Raw genomic sequence first — 20,366 nt, 5'->3', positions numbered from 1 at the left:
CACTCTGATTTAAATGGAGGTGCGGTGTGTCGGTATGTGTTTCAGAATGGAGGTGCTTACAGTGGGCCACATTGTCATTGTTTATGTGGTAAATGTTTTAATTTACAACATCAGTGAATTTAAGTGAAATGATTCTTCTTCTTCTTTTGGCTGCTCCCATTAGGTGTCACCAAAGTGGATCATCTTGTTCCATATTTTCCTGTCCTCGTCATCTTGTTGTGTCACCCCCATCACCTGCATGTCCTCTCTCACCACATCCATAAACTTTCTCTTGTGTCTTCCTCTTCTCCTCTTACCTGGCAGCTCTATCCTTAGCACTGTTCTCCCAGTATACCCATCATCTCTCCTCAAATGTCCAAACCAACCCAATCTCACCTCTCTGACTTTGTCTCCCAACTTGAGCTGACCCTCTGATGTCCTCATTTCTAATCCTGTCCATCCTCGTCACACCCAATACAAATCTTAGCATCTTTAGCTCTGCCACCTCCAGCTCTGTCTCCTGTGCCACTGTCACCAGCCCATAACACACAGCTGGTCTCACTGTAGACCTTCCCTGTCACTCTTACTGACAACCGTCTGTCAAGATTACATTAATGTTTTACTTAATGAGCTTGAAGTACATAATAACAGAGAACAGTTGTGTCAACTAGGACCACTGGTAAAGAACCAAATATCACAAATCTGATCATATTCACTATCAACAATCTCACAATAGCATTAAACGACAAAACTAAGCCTTGCAAATGTGGAGCCCACATCGTGGCTCCAAACCTCAAGGAGGGGTTAGCCCTGCCTGGCTGTATGGGTCACCCACTCAATTACACACCACCCGCAGTCATGGCTTCATGGCCTGCTCCCAGTATTCCTGTTCTGGCTGAGGTTTAATTAGACTGCTGGGAAGTCATTTCAGGGAGTGCATCATACATTTAAGGTCCCCTTCCTCATAACTTCCTGCTTTGAGCCAAATTTGTACCTGTTATGGCGCAGCCACACGAATAAGAAGAAGACAAATACCAGGAAATAAATTCAAGATGGAAAACCAAACGAAATTCGTTACCGGGAGGACAGAGAAATCGAAAGTCACCGAGCCGAAGTGCAAAGCAAACCGGAAGTCAAAAGGAAACACCAGAAAAAAGAGAATAAAGAAACGTGATACAAATTAAAAGCAACGTCTTTGTTTCTTCAAACACGGATAACGAGATGAGTATCGTACCGGTGTATGACGTGTCGAGCTGATGACGTCACGCGTCGCTCCGCGCGAAGGTACGCCCTAGCAACCAAAACAGTGCGGTGCGCATCAAATAACCGAAGGGCGGTGTGCACAAAGCTGTAATTAGGGTGTTATTAATTACAACACTACCCACCTACAGAACGCACCCTGAGACCAATGCAATATTTAATGCATGAATTGCAGCCCGACGGTAGCTATATATATATATATATATATATATATATATATATATATATATATATATATATATATATACATACTTTATTAATCCCAAGGGTAAATATATATATATATATATATATATATATATATATATATATATATATATATACCAGTCATGCTACCTGCAGGTAATAGAATAATTTGGAAAGATTTGAAGATTTGCTAACTCATGTCCCACGTATTATCCGCGTGTGTCTGAACCACTCTACCCCCGGTGTTCCCATTAAGCCGTCTGCTCTCAGACTCTACTCTTATTTTTATGGCACCTTTCTCGCCTCCGTCCACTTTGTATATTTTCCGTCTTTGATGGCGACTCCTATGTCCTTTTCTCCTCCATTTGTGTCTCGCACCTCATCTTTGGATCGCGTCGCCAAAGCCAAACTGACCAATCACACCAAAGGCGAACTGGCCAATCAGATTTCTCTCGGGGAGCTGAAAACGCGCACTGACCTTTGTGTTTTATCAGTTAGCAGATGGCAGCTTTGATCAAACACGCATCTATTCGCTTTCCGGGTCCTCCCTGCGTGGGGTTTGCATGTTCTCCCCGTGTCTGCGTGGGTTTTCTTCAAACGCACAGTCCAAAGACGTGCAGGTCAGGTGCATTGGCGATCTTAAATTGTCCCTAGTGTGTGGGTGTCCTACGGTGGGCTGGTGCCCTGCCCGGGATTTGTTCCTGCCTTATGCCCTGTGCTGGCTGGGATTGGCTCCTGCAGACCCCCGTGACCCTGTGTTAGGATGTAGCGGGTTGAAAAATGACTGACTTAATGACATGTAATTCTCTGATCTGTAATTTATGCATTGTAATGAAAATACAATATGTGAAATTAATAAATTAGGAACAAGAAGCAGTGATAGCAGAAGTAATACTACAAGCAAAGGACAATAACGACAACAACATTTATTTCTATAGCACATTTTCATACAAAGTATGCAGCTCAAAGTGCTTTACATGACAGAAAGAGAAAAAAGTCAAAATACAGTAAATAAAAATTAGAATAAGGGAACACTAATTAACATATAAAAAAAAATTAAGGTCCGATGGACAGAAAAAACAATGGATCCTATTTAGTCAAATTTCACTTTAAACAGATAAGCCAGAACCCAAAATTAGAAGAAGTTCAAACTGCAAGACCGGTTAGTATTGTCGAGTCTGCAGTCTGAAGAGAGGAAGCACCGTGGAGCCATCAGCATAACCCAAGATACGGTCCAGGAGGCCCAAAAATATCAAAAAGTCAGGTCACACTGGCATAGGGGACAATTGAGAATGGGATGTGGGGAGAAAAGACAAAGTACCCAGGAGAGTATATATTTACCTTTTTACTGTTATATCAGAATAATATCTTTACAGTCTGATAAATGAATATCTCCCAATGGCGCATAGTGTTGTGAACTGTGTTCTGAGATTTCTCAGGTGAGGAAATAAAGAATTGCAAGGTGCTTCTGTTCACTAAGGATCTGGTCAGGGAGTGGTGACATGGTGGCATGCTGAATAGCGCAAGCAAGTCGGATTAAATAGATAGATAGATAGACATGAAAGGCACTATATAATAGATAGATAGATAGACATGAAAGGCACTATATAATAGATAGATAGATAGATACTTTATTAATCCCAAGGGGAAATTCACATAATCCAGCAGCAGTATACTGATACAAAGAAACAATATTAAATTAAATAGTAAAAAAAATAAAAAAAAAAAAAAAAATGAAAAAAAAGCAGACAATAACTGAGTAATGTTAGCATTTACTCCCCCGGGTGGAATTGAAGAGTCGCATAGTGTTGGGGAGGAGCGATCTCCTCAGTCTGTCACTGAAGCTGCTCCTCTGCCTGGAGATGATCCTGTTCAGTGGATGCAGTGGATTCTTCATGATTGACAGAAGTCTGCTCAGTGCCCGTCGCTCTGCCACAGATGTTAAACTGTCCAGCTTTACTCCTACAATAGAGCCTGCCTTCTTAACAAGTTTGTTCAGACGTGAGGCGTCCTTCTTCTTTATGCTGCCACCCCAGCACACCACCGCGTAGAAGAGGGCACTCGCCACAACCGTCTGGTAGAACATCTGCAGCATCTTACTGCAGATGTTGAAGGATGCCAACCTTCTCAGAAAGTATAGTCTGCTCTGACCTTTCTTACATAGAGCACATCAGTATTGGCAGTCCAGTCCAATTTGTCATCCAGCTGCACTCCCAGATATTTAAAGGTCTGCACCCTCTGCACAGTCACCTCTGATGATCACAGGGTCCATGAGGTGGCCTGGGCCTCCTAAAATCCACCACCAGTTCCTTGGTCTTACTGGTGTTAAGGTGTAAGTGGTTTGAGTCGCACTATTTAACAAAGTCTTTGATTAGCTTCCTGTACTCCTCCTCCTGCCCACTCCTGATGCAGCCCACCATAGCAGTGTCATCAGTGAACTTTTGCACATGGCAGGACTCCGAGTCATATTGGAAGTCTGATGTATATAGATTGAACAGGACCGGAGAAAGTCCAGTCCCCTGCGGATCACTGATACACTGATCTCTGTATATGTGACAGTAGTGACCCTATAAAACCTATCAGACATACACAGAACACGATGTACTCCACAGAGTTGGTGACTGGGCACAACAAATGCTGAAAATGTGGAGCAGTGTGCCACCTAGTGGGAGTTATTAAAACCTGCTGCTTTACTTTTATTTTTGCAGATGCACGTGAAGCTCTTTGGTTGAGCTCAATGTAACCTGAGATACCAGGTGTGATATTCAAAGTTCAAGAACAGGACCTGTCATACAATTAGAAACAAGTAAAACGGAGCAGAGACTAGGGCAGCATGGTGGCACAGTGCCTAGCATCACTTCCTCACAGATCCACAGTTTTCAGTTCATACCCTGTACTGGTGTCACCGTCTGTGTGACTTTAACATGCCTGCTCCGTGTCAGAGTGTGTTGTTCTCCTACAAGTTCATTTGTGACACTCTGTGTGAGAGAGTTTGTGTGTTCTGTGATGGCCGGCCACCACGTCCAGAGTTTTTGTCCTGGTAGTGCCTGCTGCACCAAGGAGAGATTGGCGGTCCTAATAACCCCAACTGGATTGCAAAGATGTGCTGGAGTGTACGATAAGTGATATCTAGCATATAGATTGATAAATATTTTGTATGTCTTCATTTGTAATGTTAAAGAGTCACAGAGCTGGACAAACCAGTTTTCTACTCGCAGAGTTTTATTGACAAGGAACACTCCATGTGGGCCAATTTATGGTTTAATTGTTTCCTTCTGTTTGGAGCAGCAGAAAATGTTAGACCTGGGGGTGTGAGTTTGCATGAGCCGTTTCATTAGAGTTTGGCCTCAGGAAGTGTCGGAGGGGAGCGTGTCAGGATCTCCAGAGGGACGATAAGAGGGAGACCTGCTCACGGCCTCTCATTCCTCAGTGAAGAGCAGACGTCTCTGTGTCAGCCGCCATACTGAGACGGGCAGGCTTGTTTGGGGCTGAGCAGATCGTGAGCTGACCAGAAAAGAATCTACAAGTTCTTGTGCCGCCAGAAACGTCACAAATCGCAAGATCACGTCGTATTGGTTTGTATTCAGCACGCAGGGTACTCTGGGTCTTATTATTATGATAGGTCATGAATTAAAAGTTAACTCTCTCTCTCCTGATTGTTCTGGGATTCATCAGTATAAAGGGGGGTATGACATCTAAAGGGTGGGATTTGAGACATTTGGTTAAGTTCTGCACAATAAAAGAGGGTCACCTAGGACTCTATCAAGACATGCATGAGAGCAGGAGCCGCCCTTTCAGTCCATTCAACTTAAGTTTGGTACCCAGGAGGTGACGTCATCCCAGACGATTATCACAGCCATCGAGGTTTTAGTATCAACTGCAACTCCAACCGCTCTTACTAAATTTCTAACCGTGAAACCTCTCTGGGTTTGCCTTCACAGTGAGAAAACCTCTTCTCCTGATGTGTCTCCTCATCTGGTGGCCACTGGAATTGACTTCTGCTGATAAGAACAGTAAGTGGAGGATGATGTGCTGCTGGCTTAGCTGTTTTGAACTCAGTACATTTACTGGGCCTTGACTCCTACTCGGCCGTCCATAATCGAGGTTACAGGCTTGAGATGTGCTGCGAAGTGATGTAGCCAGCAGTTCAGTTCTCACTTTCAGCCTCCTTCTTCATTGGCCACCAAAAAGAAAATCACTTGATGTTCCCGACGTAGTCCATCTTGAAGGGGGGGCTCGGCCACACAGACGCTACACGTCATGAACCTCAAGAGACTAACAGACCTACGCAGGGACATTCACCGTAGACCTGACACCAGACTCGCTGTCCTCTACCTACGCTTGGCACGTAGAACGAGAAAAGGCCTTGCGTCCTTCAGAAGCGAGGGGCCTCCATCTGCCCCGTTGTCTGGGTGGCAAACCCGCTCTGTAGACGAGAAGTGAGCCACTGGGCTACTGCATTCAAACTGCTGTCTGGGTGGGGGGGACACGCCAGCTGACTTGAGTTCTGAAGACGTTGGGTTGGACGGACTGTGCACCTCTTCTCTCCTTGACTCACTTCTTCTCTCCGTTTCTCTCATTCCTACAGGTAACTGGTGTTACGGGAGTCCGGAATGTGGTGAGTCCTGTCCTCGTACCTTCATACCCGAACACATTCAGACTGGAAGCATAATGGCTCCTCTATCTTTTATTCTAGGACCTCCCAAATTCCATTGCTTTCCTTTCATTAATTTGGTGGTTGCCAAAGTGGTGAGCGTGAAGGAAATTTTGTGGGGGGCACCTGAAGTGGAAACATGTAGTAGTGGGGCACGGGAGCATGCGGTGCATCCACAGGACCCTGTCACTGTAAGAGTTTCATTCTGCCAGCAAATGGCGCTGTTAACACTCATTCTTGGTTCACTAGCAGGGTTACCCGATGCTGCCCAGGGTGGAATAAAATGCAAGTGAAGCCACCAGTGCCAGTCAGGTATTTAGGTAGTGATACAATTTTAATAATTTTGGCTCCGTGTGCCACTGCAGTGGATGTCAAATGAAGGAATGAAGACGTGATTGCAGTGTAGACTTGCAGCTTTCATTTAAGGCGTTTAACAAAAATATTGCATGAGCCATTTAGAAAAGGCACCCGTTTTTATACATGGTCCCCCCATTTCCGTATTTGGACAAACAAACAGAATCATAAGTATAACGATCATTTCCAATATTTGGTTGAAAGTCCTTTCCAGTCACTGACAGCCTGAATTCTGAACCCACGGCCATCTCCATGTGCTGGGTGTCCACCCTGCTGGTGCTCTGCCAGGCCTTTACTGCTGCTGTCTTCAGGTGCTGCTTTGTCTCTTGGACTTTCTGCCTTCAGTTTTGTCTTCAGTAAGTGTCCAGTTGGGTTGAGGTCACTAGATTGACTCGGCCATTGAAGAATATCCCACTTCTTTGAGTTGTAAAGCACTTGGTTTGCCGTCCCAGTGTGTTTTGGCTCCTTGTCCATCTGTACTGTGAAGTGTCGTCCTATCAGTTTTGCAGTGTTTGTCTGAACCCGAGCAGACAGTCTAGCGCCCTCTACACTTCACAAATCATCCTGCTACTTCTGTCAGCAGTCGCATCATCAATAAACACCAGTGACCGACATCCATTGGCAGCCATGCATGACCAGGCCATAACACGGCCTCCACCATGTTTCACAGATCATGAGCCGTTCCTTCTCTTCTCCACACTCTCCTCTGTCCATCATTCTGGTACATATTGGGCTTAATTTCATCTCTCCAAGGAAAACTGTTCCAAAACTGGACTGGTTTCTGAAAACGCTTTTCTAGTGTGGAAAGCATACCCCCAGACACCAAAAAACACTTCTTTATTAATTCTATCAGCGCCACAATGCCTTCTCTCACCAACTCACTTCCTTTCTTCTTCTTTCTCTTTCTCTCTTGACCTCCTGTCCCCTCCTCACAAGCTTCGTCTCCTTCCTCCCAACTCTGGCTCGTCTACTGGAGGGAGGCGGCCCCTTTTATCATGACCCGGATGAGCTCCAGGTGCTTCCTTTGACGTCACTTCCTGGTGTGGCGGAAGTGCTGCCATCCAGGAATCTCTAATTGTCCGGGCGCCCCCTGGCGGTGGCCACGTTCTTTCATAATGAGCGTCCCAGCTCCGTCCCTGTGGCCCCCAAATAGACCCGGGTGGCTTCCCTCTCGTGGCCGAGGAGAAGTATCGTCCAACTCGGGGACTATCCAGGCGTCCCGGCCGGGCAGTGTCCCCGCTCATCTGTGACACTAGTAAAGTCTAACCTGTCCTTCCTACACTTGAGGTTCCCCAGTGGTTTGTTTGCACCTTGTGGTAGACCCTCTGTCTTTACTTTCATGAAGTCTTCTCTTGATTGTAGATTTTGGCGCTGATAGGCCTACCTTGTGAAGAGCGGGTCTTGGTTTGACCAAATGTCGTGAAGGGGGTCTTCTTCACCAAGCTCAGAATTCTGCAGTCATCCAGCACATTTGTCTTCCATGGGTGTCCAGGCCTTCTGGTGTGGCTGAGCTCATCAGTGTGTTCCTTCTCTCTAAGAATCTACCAAATGGTTGATCTGACCACTCCTGGTGTGTCTGCTATCTCTCTGATGGGTTTGTTTTGTTTTCTCAACATAATGGTGGCCTGTTTTTTTTACTTTCATGGATGGCTCTTTGGACCTCATATTAAGAGTTTACGGTGACAGTTTCCACACTTGGAATCAACTGCAGACCTTCTACCTTCTTAATAATTAATGAAATTAATGACACCTGGCTATGGGACAGCTGGTCAGTCAAATGGGCAAAAAACTTTTGAGTCCCTGGAAACAGGAGACCCTGTATAAAAATGGCTGCTCATATGATATGTTCACCCCGTTAAATTAAAGCTGAAAGTCGACACTTCAGTCATGTAATGATTTCTTTATTTCAAATCCATTGTGGTGGCTTACAGAGCTAAAAATAAGAAAATTGTGTCACTGTCCAAATACTTAGGGACCTAACCGTAAATTTTTTTGGGTTAAAACGTTTGGCCCTAAACTAAAAATTCACTGCCCAAACCTGCTGTTGTGTGGTGTCAAGTCCCAAAAATGTCTCCTGGGGCACTTGTGTCATAAAAGTGTAGATTCCATCACTAAATACGGTTGCCCAAGAGGAAAAATGTCACACCTATAGTCTTCCCCTGTACGTTGTGAAATGATTAGCCTCGACACACAAAAGAGGTTTGGGGCAGCCCACCCGTATACTTGAACCTGGCTGCAAAAAGGCAAAGCTTAAGAACGAGTGAATAGGGCGTTGAGTCCAAAACAGAACTGATCAATGGAGGGAAGATGGCGGGGATTTAAGGTCTGGTCAGAGGAAGTGACGTCGTCGGGGCCGGAAACTGGAAGTGATGTCCTCGGCGTCAGGCAGAATTAAAGAGAAGGAGGTTTAGTGTACCCCGCCACCCGCTGGCCTGGCGTGGAATGACCTTCTCCTGGTCCTTTTGGCTGACTCTCATGCGCACGTGTGTGACAACGTATAAAGAGGGAATCCATTGTCTTGGAGATTGATTCAATGGTGCGCCTTCAGCTGTACGTATTAGACGTGTAATATTGTCCTCTGCACAGAATACAGTGACATTCTCAGTTGCACGTGCTGGCAACGTGACCAGGGAGAATATGTCACATGATTCTCATTCGAATTCTCATTCGCTCGATTCTTGAATTGAAAGAGTCGCACGATTCCTGTTGACCTGACTGATGAACTGAATCAAACCCATGAATTTACATTGATTTGTTTAGCAGACGCTTTTATCGGAAATGACTCACAAAACAGGTCAACATAACTGAGCCTGGGGGACAAAAATGATCATCACAAGTGAAGAACTCAGAACAAAATGGCAGCTGCAGTTGTGCTTGAAAGTTTGTGAACCCTTTAGGATTTTCTATATTTCTGCATAAATATGACCTAAAACATCATCAGATTTTCACTCAAGTCTTAAAAGTAGATAAAGAGAAACCAGTTAAACAAATGAGAGAAAAATATTAGACTTGGTCATTTATATTTATTAAGGAAAATGATTGAATATTCCATATCTGTGAGTGGCAGAAGTATGTGAACCTCACGGATGATCAGTCAGTCTGAAGGTGAAATTCGAGTCAATGGGATGCCAATCAGGTGTGAGTGGGCACCCTGTGTTATTTAAAGAACAGGATCTATCAAAGTCATGTTTGTGGAAGTGTATCATGGCACGAACAGAGGAGATTTCTGAGGACCTCACAAAAAGAGTTGTTGATGCTCATCAGGCTGGAAAAGGTTACCAAACCATCTCTAAAGAGTTTGGACTCCACCAATCCACAGTCAGACAGATTGTGTACAAATGGAGGAGATTCAAGACCATTGTTACCCTCCTCAGGAGTGGTCGACCAACAAAGATCACTCCAAGAGCAAGGCACACATGTAATAGTCGGCGAGGTCACAAAGGACCCCAGGGTAACTTCTAAGCAACTGAAGGCCTCTCTCACATTGGCTAATGTTCATGTTCATGAGTCCACCATCAGGAGAACATTGAACAACAATGGTGTGCATGGCAGGGTTGCAAGGAGAAAGCCACTGCTGTCCAAAAAAAACATTGCTGCTCGTCTGCACTTTGCTAAAGATCACGTGGACAAACCAGAAGGCTATTGGAAGAATGTTTTGTGGACAGATGAGACCAAAATAGAACTTTTTGGTTTAAATGAAAAGCGTTATGTTTGGAGAAAGGAAAACACTGCATTCCAGCATAAGAACCTCATCTCATCTGTGAAACATGGTGGTGGTAGTATCACGGTTTGGGCCTGTTGTGCTGCATCTGGGCCAGGACGGCTTGCCTTCAGTGATGGAACAATGAATTCTGAATTATATCAGAGAATTCTAAAGGAAAATGTCAGGACATCTGTCCATGATGTGAATCTCAAGAGAAGGTGGGTCATGCAGCAAGACAACGACCCTCAGCACACAAGTCGTTCTACCAAAGAATGTTAAAGAAGAATAAAGTGAATGTTCTGGAATGGCCAAGTCAAAGTCCTGACCTTAATCCAATCGAAATGTTGTGGAAGGACCTGAAGAGAGCAGTTCATGTGAGGAAACCCACCAACATCCCAGAGTTGAAGCTGAGGAATGGGCGAAAATTTCTCCAAGCCGGTGAGCAGGAATTATCAAAAGTTACCGGAAATGTTTAGTAACGGGGGTCACAGCAGATACTGAAAGCAAAGGTTCACATACTTTAGCCCTCACAAATATGTAATATTCAATCATTTTCCTTAATAAATAAATGACCAAGTATAATATTTGTGCCTCATTTGTTTAACTGGTTTCTCTTTATCTACTTTTAAGACCTGAGTGAAAATCTGATGATGTTTTAGGTCATATTTATACAGAAATACAGAAAATTCTAAAGGGTTCACCAACTTTCAAGCACAACTGTAGTTACACTTTGATGGTTACTAAAACCTACCAAATATTATCAGATGGACAGAAATTCACCAAACAAGCGAGCCTTTAGATGTTTCTGAAGCACGTTGAGGGAATCAAAATTTCTAATGGAGGCGAGCAGCTTGTTCTTCCAGCTGGGAGCTCCACTTGAAAAGAGTCCGGATTGTGATTTGATGCCGTGCAGAGGTGGCGTCGCAAGACGCCATACATCAGCAGTGCTGAGTGGTTGAGAAGGAGTGTCGAAGATCACAAGTGTCTCCATATAGGTGCTGACCCACTGACTGCTCTGTAGAGAAGCATCAAGGATTTCAATGTAATACGTGCCACTGCAGGAAGCCAAGGTAGTGATCAGAAAAGAGGAGTGACTTGTGCCCACCCTGGATAGTTGATCACCAGGCGTTCCGCTGCAGTCTGAATCATCTGAAGCAGCTTGGTGACACATGACGGTTCTTCTCCCAGCGGAGAGTTACAAAAGTCCAGTCATGATGAGACCAAAGCCTGGACCAGCCAGTTCAGTCAGATCCAGTTTGTTCTTGCTGATATTGTGTAGAGTGAATGTGCAAAACCCAGAGACCATAGCAACAGGGTCCTTGAAGTACAGCTGGTCATAGATGACCACCCCAAGGCGGGTGTTGGCAACATTGAACCATGTTGAACAATGATGTGGTGCTGGATAGATGGATGAGGTGGGATAGGAAGAAGGTCCGGCTACGCCAGATTGATCTGGACATTGGTGTCCTTTCATCCAGGTTGCAATATCAGTGAGACGTGCAGAGATTGTAGCTGATCCCATGTGGACATCTGGATGGAAAGACCAGCACAGCTGTGTATCAGAGTAGCACTGGACTGGATGAATGAGTCACAAGATTCGTGTTCACTTGACTCTTGAATTGAATCAAACCCAGTAGTGAGTTGCATGGTTTTGGTTGTGTTTGGCCGAGAAAGCTCCATATTTAACAACAGAATGATGGAAGACCGATTAAGGTAGTTCCAGTTGTGGCGTAAAGCATGACGTAATCTCTAACAACGTCAAACACGGCACGGATAGTGTAACGTCACAAAGGTTAAGTGGGGTCTTTCCACCAACCCTAGCTATGTCTCGTGGACATCAGAACAGATGACTGGTCACTTATCACCAACCTGAAGGACAAATTTTATCGCCTGGCCTAATCAATATAATTTGTGAAGAAGCAGAGCTCCAATTAAATTGCTTTGTATTTGCTTTTTTGTTAAATCCATACGATAAAATAAATAGTCACACCATTCTAGTTCACTTGATTCTTGAGTGATTCGCGATTCCCATTCCCCTGATTCTCAGACTGAATCAAACCCACTTTCATGATTTCTCATTCACGTGATTTCTTTGTTGAGACGATCTTTCCTTACGTGTCCTGTTTCTCCTCCTTTTTTGTGCTGTAAAATGTAAACAATTTACAGCTTTGTTTTTTGTTTTTGTTTTTCAGATTTCAAAACATGGAAGGGAAAGTGTAAAACGGGGTCCAAACAGTCACCCATCAACCTGGAGAAAGACTCAGCGGTGCGCGACAAATCTCTTACCCCCATTGAGACTGAGGGCTACGATGTTCCTGGCAAGATAACTGGAGTTACAAAGGAGGAAAACACAGGTATGGACGGACGGTAAACACGAGTGGAGCAGGAGAGCGTGAGGGTGACGGTTTGGTGTGCCCACTGAGGCAGGGCTTGGGCTACTCGCCTGCATCATGGCATGTGGTTTATTTGCAGGGAAAGTTCTGGTAGATTTAGGACACGGAAGGTCATCCTGCCTTGAAGTCCTCTGACCCGAATCTATTAAAGGTCTTCGCTGCTCTGTGGAAGACTGGCATGGTGGCTGGCTTCTGTTCCAAATAATTCCTGCTATTATTTGGACTCCAATCTTAATTATCAAGCCCCTTCATATCCCTTGACCCACCATTTGATGCTGATTGGTTACTTGATTACAATTAGATTTGGGGCGAATAAAGCATTGTCTCGAATCAGAATGTAACACGCACAGAGCAGCCGCTAAACCAAATGCAATATGTTTGCTTTTTTATTAGTTACTAGCTGTATAAACCCGTGTTGGCAAAAGCCTGGGCTCCTAGAAACCATCAGTCAATCACATCGGTTGTGTATTAGCGTCTCCTTGTCAGTTTCGTTCTGCTGACGTGCTCGCCTCCTTTGTCTATCAGCGGCTCTGTCCTTGGAGGTTTCATTTTGGCGACAGAGTCACTTTGTGCTTCACGCTGTAGCCCTGCACTTCTGGGACGGACGGACGTACAGACAGACACACTTCCACGCGTAGACGTTTATATATAAGACTAGCCGTCCCCTGCGGCTCTGCCCGCGTAGTACTGAAACAGGAAAAACTTAAAAAATCAATAACCAAACAGGTATCGCTAGCTAAGTGGAGGCAAGGTAAGCTCCAAAATGAATGGAGGTTTGGACTTCAGCCTCTCTCCCAGATTAGCACCCACAAATCGCTCCTGCAAGTGAACTGCGATAGTTGGCGTTCGGAGAGAAGTCACAAAATCAAAAAGTCACAAAGTAAATTAGAGAAAAATCTGTTAAGTAGTTCTGTCATGAAAAGCGGCCATACAGACAGACATACAGACGTCCATCCATTATCCAACCCGCTATATCCTAACTTACAGGGTCACGGGGGTCTGCTTGAGGCAATGCCAGCCAACATAGGGTGCAAGGCAGAAAACAAACCTCGAGCAGGACGCCAGCCCACCGCAGGACATACAGACAGATGTTGCATTTAATATGGAGAGAGATCTATGAACGTGAATTAAAATGCAATGCACTTTTGTCTTGCGTTTTAAATGGACACGACAATTGTGTGCTGTAGTGAAAACCAATCGATTTCTTTGGTTGATAATGTGTTGGATTTCAGCGTGTTTGACATGTATTTCATTTTGGCACAGATAATCCTCTATAATTACATTCCCGAGTCTAACAACTGGATAACCTTTCTCGTTTGTCTCTGCTGTACCAGTGAAAGTAAAGTTGGGAGAAGGCATCCGCATAAAAGGTGGTGGTCTTGGAGGCCAGTACGAAGCAAAATCCATAGATTTTCGCTGGGGCGGTTGGCCTGAAGATAATTTCAATGCTGAAGACTCGACTTGGCTTGGCTCTGAACACAGCATCGATGGAAAGAAATACCCCATGGAGGTAAAAGGGCCCACTTTTTAAAATAACGGGTCTGGGATGGCACTTTATGGGGTTGTGTGGGTTCCTCTTAGAATCCGTACCTGACTAAGAATCGTTTGGTACCGGTTAGGGGTTTCCTATGAAGTTTGGTTCTTCAGGCTTTGAAAAGGTTCCTTATGTGCAGACCAAACAGACATTTTTAACGTATAGTAGGCTACCCAGCGGGACACGGAGAGATCATGTGACTGAATGCAGTTAAAAATCAGGAACCCATTGGTATTTCACGAGTCTGTCCTCGCTTATTCACGGTTCTGTACAGAAGCAGTTTTGCCTCTGAATAAAAGGTTCTTACTTGATCTTCACGTGGGCCGATAGTTCATCTGGTTCCCCAATGGCATCGCTCTAAGGGAACTGCTTTGGCACCTTTACGCTTCTTCACGTTTATCACCCTTCATGATCTTAACTGCACCCCCCTTCCCTTTTCTCTTCTCTCTCGGTTCACCCGCAGATGCAAATTAATCACGTCAAACTCCCCGGTGCAGGCAGCACAACCAAGGACAGAGCGGTCCTTTCCTTCTTCATTCAGGTGAGATTTCCGACGTTCCAAATGCTGTTTGATGCCGTATGGCACTCCACTGATGGATGCTCTTTTTCTTTAGAAATCCATGGAAAAGCCAAAGCCTGACGATCTTTTCCCCATCTATGACTGCATTGACACTTTAGGAGATGGTAAGTCAGCTCTCCGAGAATTGAAATTTAAAGAAGACCCCCTACCCATGACTCTGAAAGAGCCCCGGCAGAAGCAGTCAAGAGTGATTGTGCGGCCTGAGTGGGGTCGGGGGGTTAGGGTCGTGATATTGTCAGGTTCTCTGAGTGACCCCCTCTCTCTGAATCTCTTGCTGTCTCTCAGACACGAACTGTGAACTGGACAGCAAGACAACTCTCACCGACTTCATGATTGGAGCTAACATGAAACATTACATGCGGTACGAAGGATCAGGCACCACTCCACCCTGCAACGAAAATGTCATCTGGACTGTCTACCTCGTGCCTCTTTTGATTCCTGCCAGCATGGTAAGCAGTACGAAGTTCTGGATGGGTGGGCTTCCAGGCTACAGGGCTCTGGAAGGTTGTGCCTTAATCCAGGGATCCAGGAGGACAGTGCAGAAGGAAAGATAAATCGTACCGCTGACTCGGGAACCGCCCGGTATGTCTTGTTGTTTTCCGTTTGTCTGGATCTCTGAGCATCTGGGCTTGCAAGGGTCCTGAAAAAAAAACGAGAGCCAGGCCTTTAATGGGCACGGTCATCAGCAGGGGGTCTGTCTGTGGAGAGAACGTCAACCTCGTCGAGAGATTTACTTACCTCAGCAGTGACATTCATGTGACTCTGGTGACTCTTCCTATGACGTCGGTAGATGAATTGGGAGAGCATGGGGGTCATGAGGTCGCTGGAAAAGCGTTGTGTGGCGCTCCCGATATCTCAGCATAAGGACGAAGGTCCAAGTCTTTAGAGTTTGTTTGTGAGACATGGCCGCTATCCAGTGACCTGAGATGAAGACTGGACTCCTTCATGTGTGTCTCTTTGGAGAGTCCTTGGGGGCCGCTGGTTGGACTTTGTGTTGCTCACGGAGTCCCGAATGAGTCACATGACCTGCATTGTGAGGGAGCGTCGGTTAGGGCACTACGGCCATGTGGTGCGATTACCCGAGGGTGATCCATTGTTGAGGTCCTGAGTGGCTGGACCTGGCCAAGGGGATGCCCACGTAACACGTGGCTGCAGCAGATAGAGGGTCACTTCTGGTGGAACTGGACTAAGTGTCTGCCTGGTGGGGTTACCAACCACAATCCCAAACTGTTTTGCGGTGTGGTGGGTGCGGCGACGTGCTGTGCCAGTGCAGGCTCCCCAACCGGACCTGACCTGAATCTCGTGTGCCAGACTCCATTCTTGGAGGGCCACAGTGACTACGAGTTCATATCCAAGCCATTTTCTTCATTAGTCGCCAATTCCTGTTGCGTATAATTTTATTTAACTTCCTTTTTAAAATTCCCAACGTCTAGTTGTTTTTTTGTTTTTATTTTTCTCAAGCAGGTTGGTTGATTGGGACCACACGCTGATAGCACGTTGCCGCACCCACCACACATCGAAACACATGGACCGGGCAGCCAAACAATTCAGTTCAAAGCGAGCCAACCGATGATCTCAGAGTCCCAGGCTCGGTTTGGGATTAATCAGAGGTAGCTCAGACATTACAGAGACTTCTCACGGATGGTGAACTCGGACCTCATGTGTAAAACAAAAGTTGGGAATTGTAAAACAGGAACCTGTCGCCTTAAAGTAATGGCAACAACAACAACATTTATTTCTAGAGCACATTTTCATACAAATAATGAAGCTCAAAGTGCTTTACGTGATGGAGAAAGAGAAAAAAGACAACATAAATAATTAAAATTAGGGAACACTCATTAACATAGAATAAAAGTAAGGCCCGGTGGCCAGGGAGGACAGAAAAAACAAAAACAAAAAAACAAAACAAAACTCCAGACTGGCTGGAGAAAAGATAAAATCTGCAGGGGTTCAAAGGTCATGAGACCACCCAGCCAGCCCCCTCTGGACATTCCACCTGACATCAATGACATCATCAGTCCTCTTTGTATTCAGGGTTCTCATGGAAGGACTTGATGATGACGGTCACATGGATCCATCCATGGAGGGACATCACGGAGCTTTGATCAGGTGGTGGTGGCGCAGAAAACCGGGAAAAGAACAGAAGAGAGAGTAGGGGTTAGTACGGATCATGGAGCCACCATGAATAATAATGATAATTAATTGAATATACAGAGCATCGGGATTAAACTAAAATGAAGTTCTGAGAAAGCCATGTTCAAGTAATGTGTGAACCGTCCATAAGTCCCAGGCAGACTTCTTTCATGTTGGCATTTCAGCGACTCCAGGCGCAGAGACAATGAAGTCAAGAGATGATCTTCCCTGACGCCTCAGTCACTTTACAATTAATGGACGTAGTCTGTCAACAGAGTAATGACTCCTAATGTACAGTATATGCTTGTAGTGTAGGAAAGATGAAGACCATTTTTAACTTGCCCACCCAGGGACGCCAACACATGCAGGAAGTTTTTGTTCTTTATTTCGCCTTATACAGTTTCTCGTATTAGGAATTTGTTAGTTTTCACATACCCCTTGGGGGCAGCCATTGTACGGCGCCCCTGGAGCAATTACAGGTTAAGGGTCTTGCTCAAGGGCCCAGCAGAGTAGGATCTCTTTTGGCAGTGACGGGGATTCAAACCAGCAACCTTCTGGATCCTTAGCCTCAGAGCCAGGGTGAGATTCCACTCAATTAATGATCAATAACGGCGGTTAATGAAATACTTCAACAAGGTATTGTCCTTCCCTTTCTCTGTTGCAGGTCTCTGGCCGTTTGTCTTGTGTCAGGTTAACTCGGGCACACCTGCTTTAACTCTTTCAGGGCCGACACAGAGGGTTGAGGCGGATGACGACATCCAGGGCTAGAGGGTGGGTGGCGATCGGCTGTGAAGGTCGTAGTTGGGCTCTTTTTGCTGTGAGTGCGCTGAAGTAGAATTGGGATCAAGGGGTCGATCTCTCGGGATATCAGACTTGATGGGACAGGCCCAGGACTGAATGACAGGGACAGGAGGAGGTATCTGGAATGGCGTGAAGAAGGGGCAGAGGGGTGCAAAACAAGCGAGAGGATTCCAGGTTCACGTTTGGGGTGCGTGAGTGAAAGTGCAGGATGGCACAGGCAGAGCTGACAGAATTGGCCTCCACAGATCTCGATGGAGGGCCGAGTGACCCGACGCCCCCGTGAGTCAAAGCCACGGAGCGTTCAGATGCGGGACGAGATCCCACGTGACTAGGAGACCCCAACGGATGCAATGATCTCAAGTGCAGAAATCCGGCAGGGTGAGGCTGTGGGACTGAGCGTTCACGCAGACGGCGGTCATGATAAAGGCACCTTAATGCCCCCTGTTGGATTTTTGATGTTTTGTTTTTATTTTTTTTGTCTCTCCGGGCAGATAAAGAATTTTACAATTCTCAAAAATGAAGAATTCAAAGAGATGAAGAACGTGTACCGGCCAATTCAGCCTCTCAACGGCCGGACGGTTTACCTCTCAGCAGGGAGCTCCATTCCCACCATCTCTGGAGCCGCTCTTGTCGTCTGGGTCTCCATTCTGCGCCTCATCATAAATGTCAACTAAAAAGATCATCTGTGGGGTGGGTGGGGGTCCGTGCGGCCCTTTGTTCATTTTTTTTTATTTTGAGTTTGTTGGAGGCTGAGGTGCAAACTCCTTGAAGGACCCACAGCTTTCAGACCCTCATGTTAGGGTCCCTCCTGAAGCCCCAGAGCAGCAACCTAATTTGGGGGCTCCACACTCGTGGTGGTCTCTCACTGCCTTGTGCTCGGACGCTTTTCTTTTAGTAATAAACGCCGCCATGTTTGCCACAAGTCCTCCACTCTTTCTGGTCCTTGGCTTTGTTTTTGTTACGTTCCTTTTTTTCAATTTGGCTTTGTCAGGACAAGCAGTCTCATCACATCAACATGGACACCAGTGCCACTTATTACATAAAACCAGTACTATGTGTGTCTTTATTCAGGTACAGCAGTCGGTGCCAATCACCTATGTAAAGTAGAATGACTTCAGAGCTGGGCACCAGTGCCCATTATTATACAGACCAGTCTCTGTGCTTAATCAGATCGAGCAGTCAGTGTCCATTATTACTTAAACCAGAATGACTAAGATGGGCACCTGTGCCCATTTTTACATAAACTAGTAGGTGCTTGTGCCCACTGCCTTTGTAAACCACAATGATATCTAAGCTGGGCACCACTGCCTGTTTCTATACAAACCAGGTGTCCCAAATGACTGGGGACCCTGCCCAGCCAGGACGCCTGGACAGTCCCTGAGATGGACGATACCCCCCCCGGGCCATAAGAGGGCAGCCGCCCGGGTCTGTCTGGGGGCCATGGGAACGGAACTGGGACGCTCACCCCTATGGGAGGATGTGGCCACCGCCAGGGGGCGCCCGAACAGTTAAGGAATCCTGGATGGCAGCACTTCCGCCACACCATGAAGTTCTGCCAGAAGCAATCCCAGGGGCACCCGGAGTGTTTCCAGGCGCTCTCCTGACACTTCCGCCACACCAGGAAGTGACGTCATCCGGGTCATGATAAAAGGGGCCGCCTCCCTCCAGTAGACGAGCCAGAGTTGGGGTGAAGGAGATGGAGCTTGTGAGGAGGGGAGAGGAGGTCAAGAGAGAAAGAAGAAGAGAAAGAAGGGGGAAAGAGAAAGAGAGAGAGGAAGAGAGTTGGTGGATGAAGGCATTGTGGTGCTGTAAGGAAAAATAAAGAAGTGTGTTTTGGACATTCTGGCGTCTGTCTGTCTGTGTCCGGGGGTTATGCTTTCCACACAGTACGATCGGAGCTGGTGCCCATTGCCTATGTAGACCAGAAAGACTTCTGAGATGGTCACCAGTGCCCATCATTACATAAACCAGAATGACTACTGAGATGGGCACCAGTGTCCATTACTATACAAACTGGTATGTGTGTTTAATCTGATTCAGGGACTAGTGCCCATTGTCACATGTACACCAGAGTGACTTCTAAGATGGGCACCAGTGCCCATTATTACATAAATCAGTAGGTGTCTTTAGTCAGATGCAGACGCTTGTGCCCACTGCCTAAGTAAACCACAATGATGTCTAAGATGAGCACCAGTGCCATGTATTGTATAAACCAGTGCGTGTCTTTTAATCAGATTCAGGGCCTTGTGCTCTTTACCTACGTAAACCAGAATGACTCTCTGAGATGGGCAGCAGTGCCTATTATTATACTGACCGGTATGCCCGGTCAAACAGGCATGAAAAGGGCTCTCCAGGTCGATCTGTGGCTACCTGTGAGTGATGGTGGTGGGACCCCCCCAAGTGGTGACCAGTTCACTGTGCCTGATGGTTTCTCTGCTTCCACCAAGTAGACCAGATGGGTGAGCGGAGGCTGAGAAGACTCAGAGACGCACCAAAGCTCAGAGGTCAGATAAGTCCCGATGTTATTTTTCTGGTTTTTATTCCCGTAACATTTATCTATTTACTTCCGCCATGAAGATGCGCTTGGTTTTTATTGCATTGTGTATTTTTGTAAAGAAGGACTACACCGCACGTTATTGATTGTTTGGACACGGCTTTGGATTAAAGCACTCAGCGCTGTTTGGCACTAGTCTTGCTCTTATGTGTCCATTCTCGGTCCGTGATAATCGATGACCCGCACAATCTCGGGAGTTTCTAAGCCACCTAAGATATGATTGGTTTGAGCATCA

The 20,366-nt window shown here is 46.0% G+C and overlaps 1 protein-coding gene across 1 annotated transcript; it reads left to right on the top strand.

The window, feature by feature from the left end:
- The first annotated feature begins 5,370 nt into the window (after positions 1–5,370).
- Positions 5,371–19,247, top strand: LOC120519690 (carbonic anhydrase 4-like). Its single transcript, XM_039742567.1, has 8 exons — positions 5,371–5,438; positions 6,014–6,043; positions 12,329–12,490; positions 13,864–14,039; positions 14,527–14,604; positions 14,678–14,747; positions 14,929–15,092; positions 18,069–19,247. Exons 1-8 carry the CDS (start codon positions 5,387–5,389, stop codon positions 18,249–18,251), a joined length of 915 nt encoding a protein of 304 aa, XP_039598501.1. The 5' UTR covers positions 5,371–5,386; the 3' UTR covers positions 18,252–19,247.
- The last annotated feature ends 1,119 nt before the right edge of the window (positions 19,248–20,366 follow it).

Source organism: Polypterus senegalus, unplaced genomic scaffold, assembly GCF_016835505.1.
Source record: "Polypterus senegalus isolate Bchr_013 unplaced genomic scaffold, ASM1683550v1 scaffold_3823, whole genome shotgun sequence".
Lineage (NCBI taxonomy): Eukaryota > Metazoa > Chordata > Cladistia > Polypteriformes > Polypteridae > Polypterus > Polypterus senegalus.
The sequence above is the reverse complement of the archived record's forward strand: the minus strand, read 5'-3'. Positions and strand labels throughout refer to the sequence as shown.